Source organism: Bufo gargarizans, chromosome 2 (assembly GCF_014858855.1).
Source record: "Bufo gargarizans isolate SCDJY-AF-19 chromosome 2, ASM1485885v1, whole genome shotgun sequence".
Classification (NCBI taxonomy): Eukaryota; Metazoa; Chordata; class Amphibia; order Anura; family Bufonidae; genus Bufo; species Bufo gargarizans.
This window is the reverse complement of record NC_058081.1, coordinates 190,532,953-190,551,660: the sequence shown is the minus strand read 5'-3', so window position 1 is coordinate 190,551,660 and position 18,708 is coordinate 190,532,953. Positions and strand designations below refer to the sequence as shown.

Genomic DNA, 18,708 nt, shown 5'->3' with positions numbered 1-18,708 from the left:
TTTGTCAACTTGCATCACTAAAAGTGCAACACCAAGCGATCAAAAAGGCATACGCCCCTAAAAATAGTAGCAATCTAACAGTCACCTCATCCCGCAAAAAATTTGCCCCTACCAATTGCCCAAAAACTGTAAAAACGATGGCTCTCAGAATATGGAGACACTAAAACATGATATATTTTTTTTTTTTTTTGTTTCAAAAATATTGTGTAAAACTAACATAAATAATAAAAAAGTATATATATTAGGTATCGCCGCGTCCGTATTAACCTGCTCTATAAAAATATCACATGACCTAACCCCACAGGTGAATACTCAAAAACAAAAACAAAAAAAAAAAAAACACAGAAAGTGTAATGGCAAGCAATCAAAAAGTCATACGCACCCCAAAATAGTGCCAATCAAACCGTCATCTCATCCCGCAAAAATCGTACCCTACCCAAGATAATCGCCTCAAAACTGAAAAAAATATGTCTCAGCCTATGGAGACACTAAAACATGATTTATTTATTTTTGTTTCAAAAATGAAATCATTGTGTAAAACTTGCATTAAAAATAAAGTGTATATATATTGGGTATCGCCGCGTCCGTAATAACCTGCTCTATAAAAATATCACATGAACTAACCCCTCAGGTGAATACCGTAAAAAATAAAAACGGTGTAAAAAAAACAACATTTTTTTGGGTCACCTTAGATCACAAAAAGTGTAATAGCAAGCGATTAAAAAGTCATACGCACCCCAAAATAGTGCCAATTAAACAGTCATCTTATCCCGAAAAAGATGATCCCCTACACAAGACAATCGCCCAAAAAATAAATAAAACTATGGCTTTCAGAATGTGGAGGCACTAAAGAATCTTTATTTATTTTATTTTTTGTCATATTTGGTACAACATGACAGAGGCTCTTGAAATTCATTCTGTGCTCTGCAATCCCATTTATTTGTCATGCCAAATATAGGCTCAAGGCAGTCAATATTTAATGAAGCCAATTACAAAACTACATGTGACACTGTTCAAAAGGCTGGCCTATTGTAGATAGACGGAACTGTCTTGGCGTCCAATTGTATAACTACTCTTACACATACTGGTACGGATGTCTCTCTGCTCAAGTTGGGCTAGGGTGGGGGGCAAGGATGTTATTGTGTTATTTTATACAAGGTTCAACGTTCAACTACCTAAATGCTGCAATATTCATATAGATTTAGATTTACCATAAATTCTCATGGGTGTCTGCGTACACCAATGTTTTTGTAAGTTGATATACTTATGACCGACTATACAATAAACTACGGACTCCTTGATGATATTCATGCAATAGTTTATTTCAATAAAAAATTAACTGATTTAAAAAGAATTTCCTGGTGACAGACTCTGATCACAGACACAGATCAGCTCATGAGTCGGCACCATGTCAAAGACCAGACTTCTGCCTTACATTCATGGTGGAAGTGCAGAGGGGTCAAAGGGAATCTGTCACTATGGAAAGCAATGTAAGTTACAGGCAGCATGTTGCTGAGCAGACTGATCTAGCACTTTATAAGAAAAGAATCTGTAAAACTTTTACTTCATTCATTCAAATTCCTGCTTATACAAGGAGACAGTCCTATCACTGATTGACAGCCTTCCCTATGTCACAAAAGGGGGAACAAAGCATTACATGGCCATTGAAACCAATGAGTCTTTTATGTAATTCATGAATGTGCCAGAACCTGAGAGAGAGAGACAATGCTCTTTGAGACCTTCATGAATTGGCCAAAGAAAATGGCCACGAAGTACAACCCCCCTTGATTAACACCAATTGCTCTACTAGGGTATTTAACAATAGCTTTTTAAAACTAGGCAACCCCTTTACATTGTTTGTGACCACGTGACTCACGTTGCTTCCTGTATCTGCAGGTGCTTTGCTTGCATTTGAAAAGATTTCATTGGACTGCATACCTTAGGAACAAGGTGGACACATACGTAGAGTTTCCACTACAAGGATTGGACATGAAGTGCTTTTTATTGGAGGTAATGCATGTCATGTTTAATCATCTCATACTGGCTCCTTCTATCCTTATGAGACAATTATATTAATAACTGATAATGTAGAAAAACATGCAGAGGGTCATTGTTATGGGCAGTGAGTGTGGACCCAACCAACCAGGCTAGTCCTGAGGGATACAGGCATCTGGCCTTCACTGCAGGGGAGTCACTAGGCTGATACCTCTTGGAATAGTCCTGGTGTGGTTGGCTTCTGACCCAAGGAGGGCATAGACATTGTTGCCAAGCACTGAGGGATCAGGCAATACACGTAGTCAAGAAATAGTTCAGGGCAACGAGAGTACATGCAAATCCACGAAACAGTCCAGAGGGCAGGGCAGGAAACTCAGGGTCAGTACGGTGAACAAGACCCAATAAGGTCAGACATCAGAGAGTCAGGATCCAGGGAACAGATAAAAGTTGGTACACAGACAGACAAACGGAATAGAGCTTTTTTACAGGCTCCAGCAAGCTAGAGAGGCCTAGAAAGATCTATAGATATCTGTTGCTAAGAAACAGCCCGGTGTATATAGGAGCAGCTGATGAGCACTTGGAAACAGCCTGGCAGCAGCTCACAGAGCAAGATAAGGTTAACCCTTGCATTACTGCAACTGAGGAGAGATACATTGATCAATAGCGCTAATTCACATAAACGGGACAGTGGCGGCCATGAACTTCCACTGTAACACTCATGTTTACAATGTAAGGCTTCCTTCAAACCTTTTATTGGGCTTCTGAAAAAAAAGCTCCATATATTAAAGGGGTTGTCTCACTTCAGTATCCATATTGCTTCCTTTGCTGGCTGGATTCATTTTTCCATCACTTTATACACTGCTCGTTTCCAAGGTTACAGGCCACCCTTCAGTCCATCAGTTTTGGTCGTGCTTGCACACCATAGGAAGAAGCATCAGCCTCTCTGGTGGCCGCGACCATGGGAGCGCACATAGGCTAGTGCTTTTTTCCTATATTGTGCAAGCACGGCCACCACTGATTGGTTGCAGGGTGGTCTGTAACCATGGAAACGAGCAGTGTATAATGCGATGGAAAAATGACTCAAGCCGGCAATATGGATCATAACAATACATTAGTAAGTGCCTTGTATTAACTTTTCTCTGCATGATAAATGCCACTTACTGAAGTGAGACAACCCATTTAAGCATGCAGTGTTTTTTGAAAAAAAAAAAAAAAAACACTATTTTGACTTACAGCAGACAAAGGTCTGCAGCATATTTTTGCCATAAAAACACCAGATGCAGATGCTGTGTGAAACAATCCTAAAAGATGTTTTTGTCGTCTTTTCTCAGCCAGAAAATATGGGCCCAGAAAGTTGCCTTTATGATCTAGCAGCTGTTGTTGTTCATCATGGTTCAGGGTGAGTACACAGAGTTGTTCGTCCTTGTGTCTTCAGTCGTCAGCGCAGATACAGAGCACATTTGTTGTTTCGGGTTTACATTGAGGTTGTCTGACAGCTGTTTCTTCCAGCATGTCTTAGGCCTTCTGTTCTACAGTATATTGTACTATTTCATAGCTTTAAAAAAATTCAAGCACATGAACATGAAGTGTTCTGGTTGTGTCTTCACTTCCCTGTCTCTAAGGACCAGAAGGTGGTAACTGAATACGAGACTCCAGTCAGAACAGATTCAGGCAGCTGTTTTATTCTCGGCCCAACTAATACATGTCATCTTACAGGCTGCCTAATGACCTGAACAATTGTCTTTGTGACTGCCTTTGATTCCAAAATACTTTGAGTTTTGACTAGTCTGTTTTAAAATTACTTTGCAGGCTCTTGATATTGAAGACCTGTCTTTAGGGTAGGTCATTAATATCTAATCGGGGACGGTCTGACACGTTGTACCCCTTTGATCAGCTTGTCCCAGCAGCCTCTGGAGCTGGAATTAGCAGTTTGAATAGAGCTGTACTTCCTGTTCCATTAAAAGTTTAGCGGCCGTGCCAAGTTATTGCAGCTCCGCTCCCGTTCACTTCAGAGGGAGCTGAGCTGCAGTAAACCAGTACGGCCACTAAACTTTGAATGGATCTTCCTGCTCCATTTAAGAGCTAGTTCCAGTGTCAGAGGCTGTAGGGATAGGTGGGTTTGAGGGGGGGGGGTCAGACCCTCATCAATTGGATATTTAAAGGGGTTGTGCAATCAGTATATACTGATGACCTGACCTCACAATAGGTCATCAAAATCTGATAGGTGGGGGTGCTGGGAGTTAGACCCACACCAATGAGCTGTTTGAAGAGGAGATGGCACTCGTGCAAGTACAGCTTCCTCTTCCAGATTACACTGCGCGTCGTCTCTGAAGTCTCAGCGGCGGAGTGTCGTTACAAGTGCTCTGCCCATCCAAGTGATTGGAACAAGCACTTGTAATAACACCTCACCTCCGAGATGAGGCGCAGTGTAATCTTGAGGAGGAAGTTCAAACAGCTGAACGGCGGGGGTGCAGGGATTTGTACCTCCACCGTTCAGATACTGATAGGTCATCAATATGTACTGGCTGCACAACCCCTTTTTAATGACCTATCAAGAGCATGGAAAACCTAATTTGTGCATCTTAAGGTTACAGCCACATGGTCAGGTTTCCTGATGTAGTTTTGGAAGTCAAAATTAGGAGCGAATCACAAAAGGAGAGAATGTAAATGATAGAATGGACTTTTGAATTTACTCCTGGTTTTGGCTTTTAAAACTGCACCAAGAAACCTGAAGATGAGGCTGTACCTTAAAAAGGGTTCTCCCTTGAAACTTATAACCAATCCATTGTATAGCTGAGAAGTGTCTGGTCTCTGAGAGTCAGGCCATTGGGACCCTAACTGATCACAATAATGGGGGACCCTTTCAAGTCTTTTGAACCGAAGGAGATAGCTTAGGGCTCTTTCACACTTGCGTTCTTTTCTTCCGGCATCGTCGGGGCTCTATGCCGGAAGAATCCTGATCAGTTTTATCCTAATGCATTCTGAATGGAGAGAAATCCGTTCAGGATGTATCAGGATGTCCTCAGTTCAGGACCGGAAAGTTTTTTGGCCGGATCCGGCTCCGGCCAAAAAATCTGAAGACTTGCCCCAAGGCCGGATCCAGAATTAATGCCCATTGAAAGGCATTGATCCGGATCCGGCCTTAAGCTAAACGTCGTTTCGGCGCATTGCCGGATCCGACGTTTAGCTTTTTCTGAATGGTTACCATGGCTGCCAAGACGCTAAAGTCCTGGCAGCCATGGTAAAGTGTAGTGGGGAGCAGCATACTTACTGTCCGTGCGGCTCCCGGGGCGCTCCAGAGTGACGTCAGGGCGCCCCACGCGCATGGATGACGTGATCGCATGGCACGTCATCCATGTGCGTGGGGCGCCCTGACGTCATTCTGGAGCGCCCCGGGAGCCGCACGGACTGTAAGTATACTACTACTATGGCAACCAGGACTTTAATAGCATCCTGGCTGCCATAGTAACACTGAACGCATTTTGAAGACTGATCCGTCTTCCAATGCTTTCAGTACACTTGCGTTTTTCCGGATCCGGCGTGTAATTCCGGCAAGTGGAGTACACGCCGGATCCGGACAACGCAAGTGTGAAAGAGGCCTTAGTAGGTTTCCTGATGCAGTTTTGGAAGCCAAAATCTGGAGTGGATCATAAAAGGAGACAAAGTTAAAAAGAACAGATACAGCTTCTACTGGTTTTGGCTTCTAAAACTGCATGCAGAAACCTGACCGTGTGGCTGTACCCTTATAATATTTTAATCCTTTATTAACTGCCTCTACATGCTGACAGCTGATTGACCTGTAATGTGACTGCTACTGGGAATTTGACAGGTCAAAGCATTCACTGAAGTGTCACACTTTAGATTATTGTTTTAAAGAAAATGTGGAGGGGGTGCAGGGCCTCCACTGCCTGGCACATTACTAAACTAGCTATAGGCTGGCATACATTTCAGTTTCAGGTGCATAGACAGCACAATATGAACCGCTTAATAAATTTCACACCTTACGAGTGGCATAGCATCTTTACTAACGCTTTGAAGTTTTTATAGCATTATGCCAATTTTATACTATAAATTATGATGTTAGGGCTTACTAAGCTAACCTCCTTACGCTGTATTTTGAAGTAAGCACTACTCTTTTCTGTCAATATACTCTTCTTCACATTCTTATGCTACTTTTTTTTCTAGATTTTATGCCATTTTTTATTTATTTTTTAAGTAATATTACTTTTGTCTAAATATTGGATGAATCTTTGTGACTGGTGTGTTATTTGTATTTTAAATAATACAATTTAAAGGAACATGTATTCACCATTTTTTGTTTTTGTTTGTTCTTGGGCAGTGTTGGCTCTGGTCACTACACGGCCTATGCAACCCATGAAGGACGCTGGTTTCATTTCAACGACGGTACAGTGATCCTAACGGAAGAGGAGACTGTGATGAAAGCAAAAGCCTACATTTTGTTCTATGTGGAGCGTCCAGTCCCGGCCTCTCCAGAAAAACTTTGAATACCTCTTTTCATTCCCTGAAACTTCACATATGCCCATCCCTCCACTAATACTTGATTTGGAGAAAAAAAAAAATGTTTTCATTCATGCACTTTCACAGCTCTTTGTCTGGCTGTCATTGATGGAATAAGTTGTACTGACAGAACTTGATCGCCCCCTATGCTGCCAAAGAGGCCTGCAGTTCTCGCGTTACAATGTAGATGTCCTCAAAAACTGTGATGTAAGATGCAATCACTATATGCACCGACATTTCAGTTAGGTAAAAAAAAAAAAAAAACGTTCTTTTTTTAATCACATAAAATCTTGTAGATGTTTGAGTAGTAAATTCGTCCAAATCTTAGCTGTCCTTAGCAAGGCCCCAGAAGTTTCTTCTTTGGGGAAAAAAATTTACATAGATACGTAAACTTTTTAAAATGACTTTTAATAAATAGCTGGTAACCCTACATTTAAAGTTTACAGAGGACTTGTCACCTCTCCTATATGGCTGTTTTAGGTAATAATTGGATACACCGTGAAATATCAATTTGAAGCATCTTTTCTAAGAACTTTTCATTGTGCCGTTCTAGAAATTTATGACTGAATTGACAACTGGGTGTTACTATCTGGAGGTGTCTATCAGTCTGACATTGTCCCATCCGTGCTGACAGTGTGAGATTGATGAGAAATTGTAATACCCAGCTGGCAATTTTTTATGTATTTGGGATGAATAATAGGAACAGCACAAGAATTAGGTGCTCCAGACTTCTTCTTTCATGAGATATACAAGTATTTACTGAAATAAATACTTGTATATACAACGTACTATATGATTAGCTTGTTAGCTTTTCTCCTGCTGACTCGAACTCTTAGGCTACATTCACACGTCAGTATTTTTCTATATCCCGAATTTCGGTCCGTTGTTCCTGAAAATGTTTCCGTATCCGCAAAAAACGGAAACATGTATAAATTTCACAAAGCAAGTAAAGTTGTTTGGATTTCTTTGAAAAGAATTTGAAAAAAATAATGTGAATAAGTGATTTCTGTGGGCAGGATTTAATTTCCAGGAACGGATTCCGCATAAAACGGATGACATACGAATATCATCCGTTTTTTGCGGAACCATTGACTTTGTATTGTACCAGGATCCGATTTTTGCGGAAAAGAATAGGACAAGTTTTATATTTAATCGGACATGCGGAACAGAACAACGGAAACGGACAGCACACATTGTGTTGTCCGATTTTTTTATTTTTTTTCCAGGACCCATTGAAAATTAATGGGTCCAGAACTGGTCCTGATCTGTTCCGCTAAAAACGGAACAGATCAGGAAAGAAACAACGGACGTGTGAATGGACCCTTAGGGTATGTTCACCCGGCTAAAATCTGCCACTGATTCAGCAGTGGAAAACACCCACAACCAACAGTTTCCCTTTTCACTTTAATGTTAGAATCGCCATCTTGTGCACAGTGTAAAATGGTAGAGGATCTTTCAGTAGCTGATTTGAGAAGCGACATGTTACTGCTTGGAAAATTTCATAGAAGTCAATGGGAAAGCAGGGAAACCTCAACCAAATACTCTTCTAATACTCCTGTAAAAACTCCTCTAAAACCTCCACCAAATTATATATCTGCCAGCAAAAATGACCTGTTACTGATATTCCTGCCTCAGATTTTGCCGTGTGAACTTAGCCTTAAATAATCAAGAGCAGTCTGGCTTTGTAGTTTGGACCCCTCACCCGTATGCATCCTAATGGCTACTATGAGGGGCAGTCCAAACTACAAAGCTCCACAGCAACTAATTACAATCTGTAGAAGATCAGACTGCAGGAAAGAAAGGCTCAAAGTAATGAAAGTGTATTACTGATTCAGGTTGGACAGAATGGAATCTGCAATAGAAAATATTGTAATAATGTTAAGCTAGCATGATTTGTAGGCGTCCTCACCAACCCAAGGTTATACATTTTACATATACAGTGTTCCCTTGATGGTCGGCAGATCTTCAGATCTGTAACTTACTAGTTGGTTGTATAGAACACAGTCCTACCTACTTTTATGATTCTGTCTGTCAGCTTCTGCTGCAGATTAGGTTAGTCTATCTGCTTATCAGGGGTTTAACTAATGATTCCGGAGGTGCCTTTCCTTTAGGCTACATTCACACGACCGTGAAAAAAATTCCGTTAAAAATGCGAAACTGTCTGTTTTTAATAGACATTTATTCACTGATGCCTTTCTGAGAAACAGACATTTAAAAACAGTCCCCTGCAATTGTATAGGGCCGTCGGTCAGTGGAAACTGACACAATAGAACGTGTTCTATATTTTTTTTTTTTTTACATGAGTTATTCACTGGCCATCAAAAAAAAAACTGCTGTGAGAATGACCCTATAGACTACCATTGTGATGGCTATTACAAAAAAAAAAAAAAAAAGTCACATTTTGTTTTCACTCGTGTGAATGTAGCCTTAAGGTGCCTGAACCATAGGTCTGATCTTCATTTACCTTGCCCTGTAAATGTCTTTATTCACATTCATTTGAATGATTTTTTTTTACTTTAAAATGGCGTCCATTTCATTCTATTTGAAAACTACCATCACATTCCTGTTTATTGAGCTTTTTAATTCTAGATGGTAGATTGTTAATTGAAGAATCATGCTGTTTTGTTCAGCAGTCAATATAAAACTTCATACAGCAACATTTCTATCTCTGGTCTTATTATCTTTTGCTATATTATTCTTTAATTTTTTAATTTAAAAAAAAAAAATTGCGTCCTTTTGTAATAGTGGTTTATCCGCACCTGAAAATCCTAGTCGTGCATAGGTTATTACATATATACTATATTAGCTAATTTTCAATTGTGTCCCACATAACTGAAAGAAGTTAGTACTGAAAGTGAGCGAATTTCATGTTATGAAATTCGTTCACGCTTTTGTACTATGTTACTATGTTTGGTGTTAAAAGCAGAATTGCGTTATGGATTCCATTACCACGGGCCATAAGGCAATTCTATAACTGAATGCATAACAGAATGTCTTTAGAGGCATTCCGTTATTCATTCCGTCATAATAGAAGTCTATGGCCTGCATAACGGATCCTTCCTGTTTCCGTTATGCAGGAGAGGACTCCCCTGCATAACGGAAACGGAACGGATCTGTTTTGCAACCCTTAGACTTTTATTATGACAGAATGAATAACGGAATGCCTCTAAAGGCATTCGTGGTAACGGAATCCATTACGCAGTTCTGCTTTTACCACCAAACAAATCGTAAACAAATTTCATAACATGAAATTCGCTCATCTCTAGTTATTACACACATTTACATTTGTTGTTGTGTACAGGAGCACCTATTGAGTAACCTTACTCTGTACATTAGATCTGGAATCAATAATAAAAAGATACTGGGCACTCTCTAACTAATGGAACCTAATAGTTTAATAAAATACATCATATACACTTCAATACATTAAGCATAAAAATACGTATAATAACAAAAAATTAGTAATAAAAATAGGTTCCTCCACCTATTGGTACCAATAAAAATGTATGTTTGTTAAAATAGAATGAATGGCCTCTAGGTATTCGGGGTGTAAATCACTCCTTGAGATATATGTCCTTAGGACGAATGACTTTATATAGAACCGCAAGAACAAGTTGTCGCAATCAGAAATTGATGCAGTGATTGTATTGAGCGGCGTCCCGCTGTTACTCACTGTTAAACTCCTGCGTTAAGCTCCCCTGTTGTAAAAGTCCTTTGAATCAGGGATTTCGCCGACAGTCCGCGGTTCCCCTGCTGTTTCTCTAGCGTCGCTCCGTAGATGAAAGAGCCGGCGCTTAGATGTTATCACAGCCTCCTTTTCTCGCGCTGCACTCGTTGTGCTGGTGAGCGTGTTTAGATGTTAAAGTCCGTTCCCAGAGAGTGCGCGTCAAGACTGTGGTTGCAGCAGCAGAGGTTCCAATAATAGCGGTATAATAGTCCTCGATGTCCAAATGTAACGGGGGTCCTGGCACCAAACGCGTTTCGGGGTCTATTGTTACCCCTTCCTCAGTGGTAATTACCACTGAGGAAGGGGTAACAATAGACCCCGAAACGCGTTTGGTGCCAGGACCCCCGTTACATTTGGACATCGAGGACTATTATACCGCTATTATTGGAACCTCTGCTGCTGCAACCACAGTCTTGACGCGCACTCTCTGGGAACGGACTTTAACATCTAAACACGCTCACCAGCACAACGAGTGCAGCGCGAGAAAAGGAGGCTGTGATAACATCTAAGCGCCGGCTCTTTCATCTACGGAGCGACGCTAGAGAAACAGCAGGGGAACCGCGGACTGTCGGCGAAATCCCTGATTCAAAGGACTTTTACAACAGGGGAGCTTAACGCAGGAGTTTAACAGTGAGTAACAGCGGGACGCCGCTCAATACAATCACTGCATCAATTTCTGATTGCGACAACTTGTTCTTGCGGTTCTATATAAAGTCATTCGTCCTAAGGACATATATCTCAAGGAGTGATTTACACCCCGAATACCTAGAGGCCATTCATTCTATTTTAACAAACATACATTTTTATTGGTACCAATAGGTGGAGGAACCTATTTTTATTACTAATTTTTTGTTATTATACGTATTTTTATGCTTAATGTATTGAAGTGTATATGATGTATTTTATTAAACTATTAGGTTCCATTAGTTAGAGAGTGCCCAGTATCTTTTTATTATTGATTTTCTATTTAAAGGAAGGGTGATATCCTTTTTACTGAGAGCACCTCCTGTGTCAGTACCAGCCCAGTGCGCCACTTCTCTTTTCTAAGATCTGGAATCAGCTGACAATCCAATCTGTATAAAGGTACCTCCAGGAGATAAGCACGTCTAGCAGTAGCTAGAAGCTACATAAATGGCTGGAAGCAACTTATTTCTCTCTTCCTACTTACTGCACCAGTTGCAGATATTTCTGTGTCTATCCCAATTCGTCTGAAACTTTCTCTTATATTTTAATTAGGGATGAACGAAACGACTTTGGTTGAAACATCCGAAGTCGATTTGCATAAAACTTTTTCAATACTGTACAGCAGTGTTTCCCAACCAGTGTGCCTCCAGCTGTTGCAAAACTACAACTCCCAGCATGCCCGCACAGCCAAAGGCTGTCAAGGCATACTGGGAGTTGTAGTTTTGCAACAGCTGGAGGCACGCTGGTTGGGAAACACTGCTGTACAGAGCGTGCGCTCCGTACAGTATTAAAATGTATTGGCTCCTATGAGCCGAAGTTATTACTTTGAAGTTTCGCGAGACTTTGCGTAATTTCATAAATTGATTTCTACTGTAAAAAAAACATTTCCCGAACTCTGGTTTGGTTCTAAGTGGTACCGCTCGCTCCGTACAGTATTGAAACAAAGTTTTATGCAAATCAACTTCGGATGTTTCATCCGAAGTCTATTCGCTCATCCCTAATTTTAATCTACCTGAAGCTTTAAAGGGCTCTCTAGTCTCTCAGTACTGATGGCCTATCAGTACCAGTTATCAATATCAGTTTTTATTTTTAAGCAGGCGCCAAAAACCAAGCACTGGAGGGAGCAGGAAGTGGGCTCTGTCTACTGTATAGTGGCCGTGCTGGTGTACTGCAGCTCTGATCTCGCTTGAATCAGATGATTGAGCTTGATTTCATATAGCATGATTTTCACATAACTGACAAAAATGTGTCCATATAGATTTAAAGGGTTTCTGTCATCAGAAATAACGTTGTGTAACTGCCGGCTTCCTCACTGCGCCGAAGGAAGAAAGCCGGCAGCTGGAACGCGTCCTTCACTCACTGCGCCTGCGCTGAATACTAAAAGGGACAGCGCAGACGCGGGATTCACAGGACACTGAGGAGAACTTGAAAGTCAATCAACTGGACCTGGGCGTGCCAAAGGGTGAGTAGACCCAGCCTCTAGGTGCTGAAGCAACACCCCACTAGCACCTAGAGGCTCATTAGCATATTTTAAAAGTCTTTTGTTTTAAGAGAACGGCGGCAGGGAGGGAGTTATAAAGCCCACTGTTATGTACTGCTGATATTAGCACATCGCTGTCAGTCAGCTACATAACGTTATTTCTCATGACAGAAACCCTTTAAAGGGGTTATCCAATGCAAACAATTTATTACCCTTCTACAGTCTAGATGATTTGTTGGTATTTTATTTTTTAAGTCTGTTAATACCATGCATACTGGAAGCATTCTATGTACATGTGTGTTTCTGTTAATCATTACAGTTGTATACAAATGATGGCAGTGTTGGTGTCACATGGTGGACACCAATGTTGTCCAGAGGATTCCATTTGCTATATATTGGTGTCCATCATTTTACAAGACCAAGTCCTGCTGCATGTTACAGGTATGAATAAAAGGGTTGGCTGAGTTGAAAGGTTTTATAGGTATACTGCAGGCAGGCTCCTAAAACAACGTAGAGGACCTTTCATGGGTCCAGGCATTATAAACTAAGTATCCGGCTACATAGGAGAGAGCGCAAGGGTCTAACTGCACTTACTATTTTTCTGGGCGCCGCTGCGTTCGCCCGCTGTGGCCCCTGCAGTATTCTCCTGTCTGGTATGCTAATTAATAGCATCGGAGCAATGGGAAGGAGATGCAGTCTTTCTCCGTGGGCTTCGCCTTCTCCCTGGCTGTAGTGCTGTCCAATCGCAGCGGAGAGAGTCACAGCCAGGGAGGAAAAAAAAAGCTCACCTTCTCCCTGGCTGTGGCGCTCTGCGCTGCGATTGGACAGCACTACAGCCAGGGAGAAGGAGAAGCCCACGGAGAAAGACTCAGTCTCCTCCGCATTGCTCCAATGCTATTAATTAGCATACCAGACAGGAGAATACAGCGGGCGAACGGCGCGGAGCCCAGAAAAAATTGTAAGTGAAGTTAGGTCCCTGCACTATGCCCTACGTAGCCTGATGATGAAGCCACTGCACCTCCTCACAGGTTACTAAACAAAGCAAAATCCATCTGTAGCAGCTGTATTTGGTATTGCAGCCCAGGCCCATTCACCTGCATAGAACTGAGCTGCGCCTATGTTATGTTGACGTCACTGGCCTAGGAAGAGGGTGGAGCACTACAGTCTCTTCAAGCAGCTGATGTTCAGGGAGGCCACGAGTCAGATCCGCAACCATGTGATGTTGATGACCTATCTTGAGGATGGGCCATCAGTATCAAAATTAAGGACAACCCTTTTAAATGTTCCTTCCTGAGCCTCCTCCAATCCAGCACCACCACTCTGTCCTCTCAGTCAGGCTGCAATACGGACATCTTGTATATTGTGCAGCCAATCCACTGGTTTTAGCAGTGTATGGCATGCGACCACTGAGGACAGTGATTGGCGGGAGCCCAGGGAATAGGAAAGAGTGGTTGCACTGGAACACAGAGGGAGCTCCAGAAGGTGAACTTAAAGTGACTGTTTGCATTCAGAAAATGGCATTTATCATGTAGAAAAACCAGTATAGGAAAAAGTGCTGGCCTCTTTGGTGGCTGTGACCGTGTGTGTGCATGTGGGGCTTTTTCCTATAGTGTGCAAGAACGGCCACCACTGCTAGACAGGGTGGTCGTAACCATGGAAACAAGCAGTGTATAATGTGATGGAAAAATGAATCAAGCCAGCAAAGGAAGAAATATTGCACTAGTAAGTGCCTTGTATTAACTTTGTCTACATGATAAATGCTGAAGTGAGACAACCCCTTTAAGTTGTTACACTGTACTGTAACCATCAAATGTTGTGTGCACTTACATTTTCTTCATCTAATATAAAATTGGGTTGTCAGGTCAATAAAATATTCTACTGATGCAGTCTTTGATGCTGAAAACAATAATGGAAAAAAAGAGAACGTAAAAACTTCCCCTCACTTTGTGATCCGCTCTTGACGTTGGCTTCAAAAACTGCTTCAAAACAACATTTGAAAGCACCCTGCCGATCCCCACACATGAATATGGCACTGGCATTTTTGTCATCTAAAAAACACCAGAATAACGGCTTGGGGTTTGTTTATTTTTTGTGGCCACCTGTGGTTTTGCCACATTTTTAGTGGCAGTTGTTCTGGTGTTTTTGCATACAATGTCTTAGCACTAGCATTTTTTTAATAGACTGTTTCCCTATAGAGAAGGCGATGTGAAAATGCCTGAAAAAAAAAATGCCAAGGGCTCCAGCATGCTGCGTTATGGAAAATACTTTTTTGGCATATTTTTTTTTATACCACCTAATAAAAAAAACTAACAAACACGTGTCAAAAAATACTTGCATGTTCTGTGTTTCAGATTTCTCGCTCATATCATTGGGGGACACAGGACCGTGGCTATAGCTTGCTGCTGCCACTAGGAGGAGACACTAGGCTAAAAACTGTTGGCTCCTACCCGGCCAGCTATACCCTATCCAGCCTGGAGAGAGCATATCCATTTTTAGGTGAGTGTCGTAGGCAGACCTCCCTCCCTCCTTTACAGGTTTCTGGAGGGGACACAGGGAGTCGCAGAGCTTATCTGTCTCTCTGGGAGGCTGGCTGGTGTCGGTTGTCCCACCGCCAGGGCAGTCTAGCTCCCCTGCTTCCTGCTACAAACTCCTTACTGCCCGGTCCCCTGCCACTTAGGTGGCACAGCTGGTCTGACAAGGAAGGGTGAAGATCACAGATGAAGACAGGTGAGTATGTTACCACCTGTAGCCCCCCCCCCCCCCCCCACTCGCAAGCCCCAAAACAGACCTGGAGAGGGGGTAACGTCCTGGCCTCATTTCGGGGGGTTAAGTGCTGCCGTGGCGCAGGTGGTGCTCTGACATCGTCAGTTCTCTGCCGCGGCAGCGGGGGTTACTGCCGCTGCGCATTTGCTGCTCTCTGCGGGGATACTTTCGGACACCATTCTGCAACTCTTGGGACCAGCCAGGTCTGCGCTTCCTAGTTCCGAAGCGGATAGACCTACTCTATTCTTTTCCAGCTGATTGCGTGGAAAAAAAGGTTTACAGGTTTTTATTCAAACCTGTTTGGAGTTCCCAAAAAAGAGGGAGAGGTCCGTCCGGTGCTGGACCTCAAAATGGTAAACCGCTTTCTCCGGATTTAACGGTTTAGGACGTAGTCCCTTCGCACCGTGGTTGCTTCATTGGTCCAAGGGGAATTAATGGCGTCCATAGACATTCAGGACGCCTACCTGCACGTCCCCACCGCAGCCGTTCACCGACAGTTTCTTCGTTTTTCTGTTCAGTTGTGCCATTACCAATTTGTTGCCCTGCCATTCAGCCTGACGACAGCTCTGCGGGTGTTCACGAAGGTACTCGCTCTCCACCTGGGCCTTCTGCGGTCCAGAGGCATTACTCTTCTCTCTTATCTGGACGACATTCTGATCAAGGCTTCGACCGTCACTCAGTGCGAGGAAAGTCTTTGGATCACCCTGGACACTCTCTCCCGCTTCGGCTGGATAGTAAATATGCGGAAATCCTCCCTCAATCCGTCCACCCAGATCATATTCCCTGGCATGACGCTGGATTCAGCATTGGTACGCTACCACAGGGCAAGAGACTGGACATCCAGTGGTCGGTGTGTCTGCAATGTCTGCAGTACGTCTATCTGCAATTATATGCTGATACTGGCCTCCTTCTAGGCAGTCCTATTTGCTCAGTTCCACACCAGGTCTTTTCAGCGTGCCATTTTGTTCTCTTGGGACAAAATTTCGGATTCGCTGGATGGGGAGATTCACCTGTCTCGGCAGGTACGGTCCGCACTCAGTTGGTGGATCGCACCTGTATATGGGGAAATCCTTTCTCCCAGTCACATGGACGGATATTACAACTGACGCCAGTCTTCACGGTTGGGGTGGTCCAGGGCATTTGGTCTCAATCTGAGCCCAAACTGCCCATCAACATCTTGGAGCTCCGGGCCATTTATCTATCACTTCGCCATTAAACTTCCCTCCTGCAGGGCAGTCCGATCAGAGTGTAATCGGACAATGCCACGGCGGTGGCTTACATCAACCACCAAGGGGTGACACACAGCCTGGCGGTGATGAAGGAATCCGCAAAGATTCTCCGGTGATATCTGCGGTCCACATTCTGGGAGTGGACAATTGGACGGTGGATTTTCTTAGCCAGGGGAGTGGTCTCTCCATCAGGAGGTGTTCGAGGCTCTGTCTCCGGAGGGGACGTCCGGACGTAGACTTGATGGCATCCAGGCTCAATTGCAAGCTCCCGTGCGTCTTCTCTCGCGCAAGGGATCCTGAGGCACATGACATGGATGCTCTCATGGCGCCATGGGACGACTTCTCATTCCTGTACATCTTCCCACCCTTATCTTTCCTGCCCCGGATTCTGCGCAGAATCAAGATGGAGAACATCCAGGCGATCCTGATTGCTTCAGACTGGCCTCGCCGAGCCTGGTATTCGGAGCTCATTCTTCTTCTAGGGGCCCCTGGCCAGGTTAGGTCCGATCAAGATCTTTATGCAAGAGGTGGCTCACACAGTGCCTCCTTTTCGTCCCCCCTTGGATTCTTGGGACCTGAACTTAGTTCTGGGTTCACTCCAGGCCGCTCCGTTTGAACCTCTGAGAAAGGTCTCCCGTTGCTTGCTCTCCTGGAAAGTGGCCTTTTTAGTGGCCATCACATCTATCCAGAGGGTTTCAGAACTGGCAGCGCTTTCTTGCAAGGAGCCCTTCTTGGTGTTCCATCAGGATAAAGTGGACATTGTTCTGCCCTCGTTTTGTCTGCAGCCTTCTCATCCGAGGGAGGTCTTGCTCCATCGTCTGGATGTGGTGTGGGCTTTGAAGACTTACCTGTCAGTCGGGGCCCCCTTTTCGGCGCACGGATTCTTTGTTTGTCGTCCTAGAGGGTCCTCGTAAGGGTTTGGCGGCCTCCAAGGTGACGATTGCCTGGTGGATTCAATCGGCAATTGCCGAGGCTTATTGTTTCAGGGACAAGGCGTCTCCTCCTGGGATCACGGCTCACTCTACCATAGCGGTCAGGGCTTCTTGGGCTCACCTACACCACGCTTCTGATCCCAATTGTGTAAGGCGGCGACCTGGTCCTCCTTACACACCTTTACAAAATTTTACCGGGTGCATTCTTTGGCCTCGGCGGATGATGCTCTCGGCTGCAGGGTCTTGCAGGCCGCAGTGTAGTGACTTCCATGAGGGAGTTGCTTTCTTGGGGATTTTGTCTTCCCTCCCTGGGGACTGCTTTAGGACGTCCCACGGTCCTGTGTCCCCAATGATATGAGCAAGAAAACGAGATTTTTGTGAACTCTCCTGTAAAATCTCTTTCTCGCTTTATTCATTAGGGGACATAGCACCCACCCAATGTTCTTAGTGCGGACATGTAGGGTCCATGGGTTGCCAGTAGGGACCTTGTTTTTGGTTTGGTCTTATGGCAGTGTGCAATTCTTGTTTTGGTTTTCAGTTTAATTTATTTTTCTTCTCCTACTGCTGGAGCACAAATTGATATGCTCTCTCCAGGCTGGAGGGGGTATAACTGACAGGGGAGGAGCTAACAGTTTTCAGCCTAGTGTCGCCTCCTAGTGGCAGCACAAGCTATACCCACAGTTCTGTGTCCCCCCAATGAATAAAGCGAGAAAGAGATTTTACAGGTGAGTTCACAATAATCTCATTTTCCCATAGACCTTCCACTATCATTTAGAACTGTTTTTTTACAGTAAAAAAAGGCAAAAAATGCAATTAAAACCGCAAAAGTGCAGACTACAGCAAAAAAAATGTTTGAAAGCACCCTCACATACAATTTTGTTCATAACAGGTTTTGGGGCCAAAAAACACCTTATTAGCGCTTTTGTAGCATTTGTGCCCATATAATTTATTAACACCTGAGGTCTTTTAATGGCATTTTTATATTAAAGTATGTGCCCCCCCCCCCCCAAGCCATTTAAAAACACGAAGGGCTCATGCACACAGCCGTTGGTCGGCCGTTCCGTGATTTGGGGACCGCAATTTGTGGTCCACCAATGCACGGGCAACATCCGTGTGGATTCCGCAGACTGGTCTGTGATCCATTCACACCGCAAAAAAATAGAATGCTCCTTAGTGCCTCTCACTACCTCTCAACTCTGGTTAATCACTAGGTAACATAATATCAATTGCAAAATATATGTGGACAATACATTAAACATGGTTAAAATAGAGACAATATATCCCAATATATTCACTTCTTTCCTCACTAAAGAGAACAAAAATACTGCAAACACATAAAATCATATAAACAAGGATAAGTCATTGCAATCATTAAATTCA

At 43.3% G+C, this 18,708-nt stretch overlaps 1 protein-coding gene across 2 annotated transcripts in view; it reads left to right on the top strand.

Annotated features, from left to right (window-relative positions):
* Positions 1-7,457, top strand: part of USP3 (ubiquitin specific peptidase 3) — a 31,683-nt gene extending 24,226 nt beyond the window's left edge. For both annotated transcript variants that reach the window (XM_044279802.1, XM_044279803.1), the window contains exons 13-15: positions 1,897-2,010; positions 3,327-3,394; positions 6,335-7,457. In XM_044279802.1, coding sequence (XP_044135737.1) covers positions 1,897-2,010; positions 3,327-3,394; positions 6,335-6,500 — 348 coding nt within the window. In that variant the 3' untranslated portion in view covers positions 6,501-7,457. The remainder of the gene's footprint in view (positions 1-1,896; positions 2,011-3,326; positions 3,395-6,334) is intronic.
* The last annotated feature ends 11,251 nt before the right edge of the window (positions 7,458-18,708 follow it).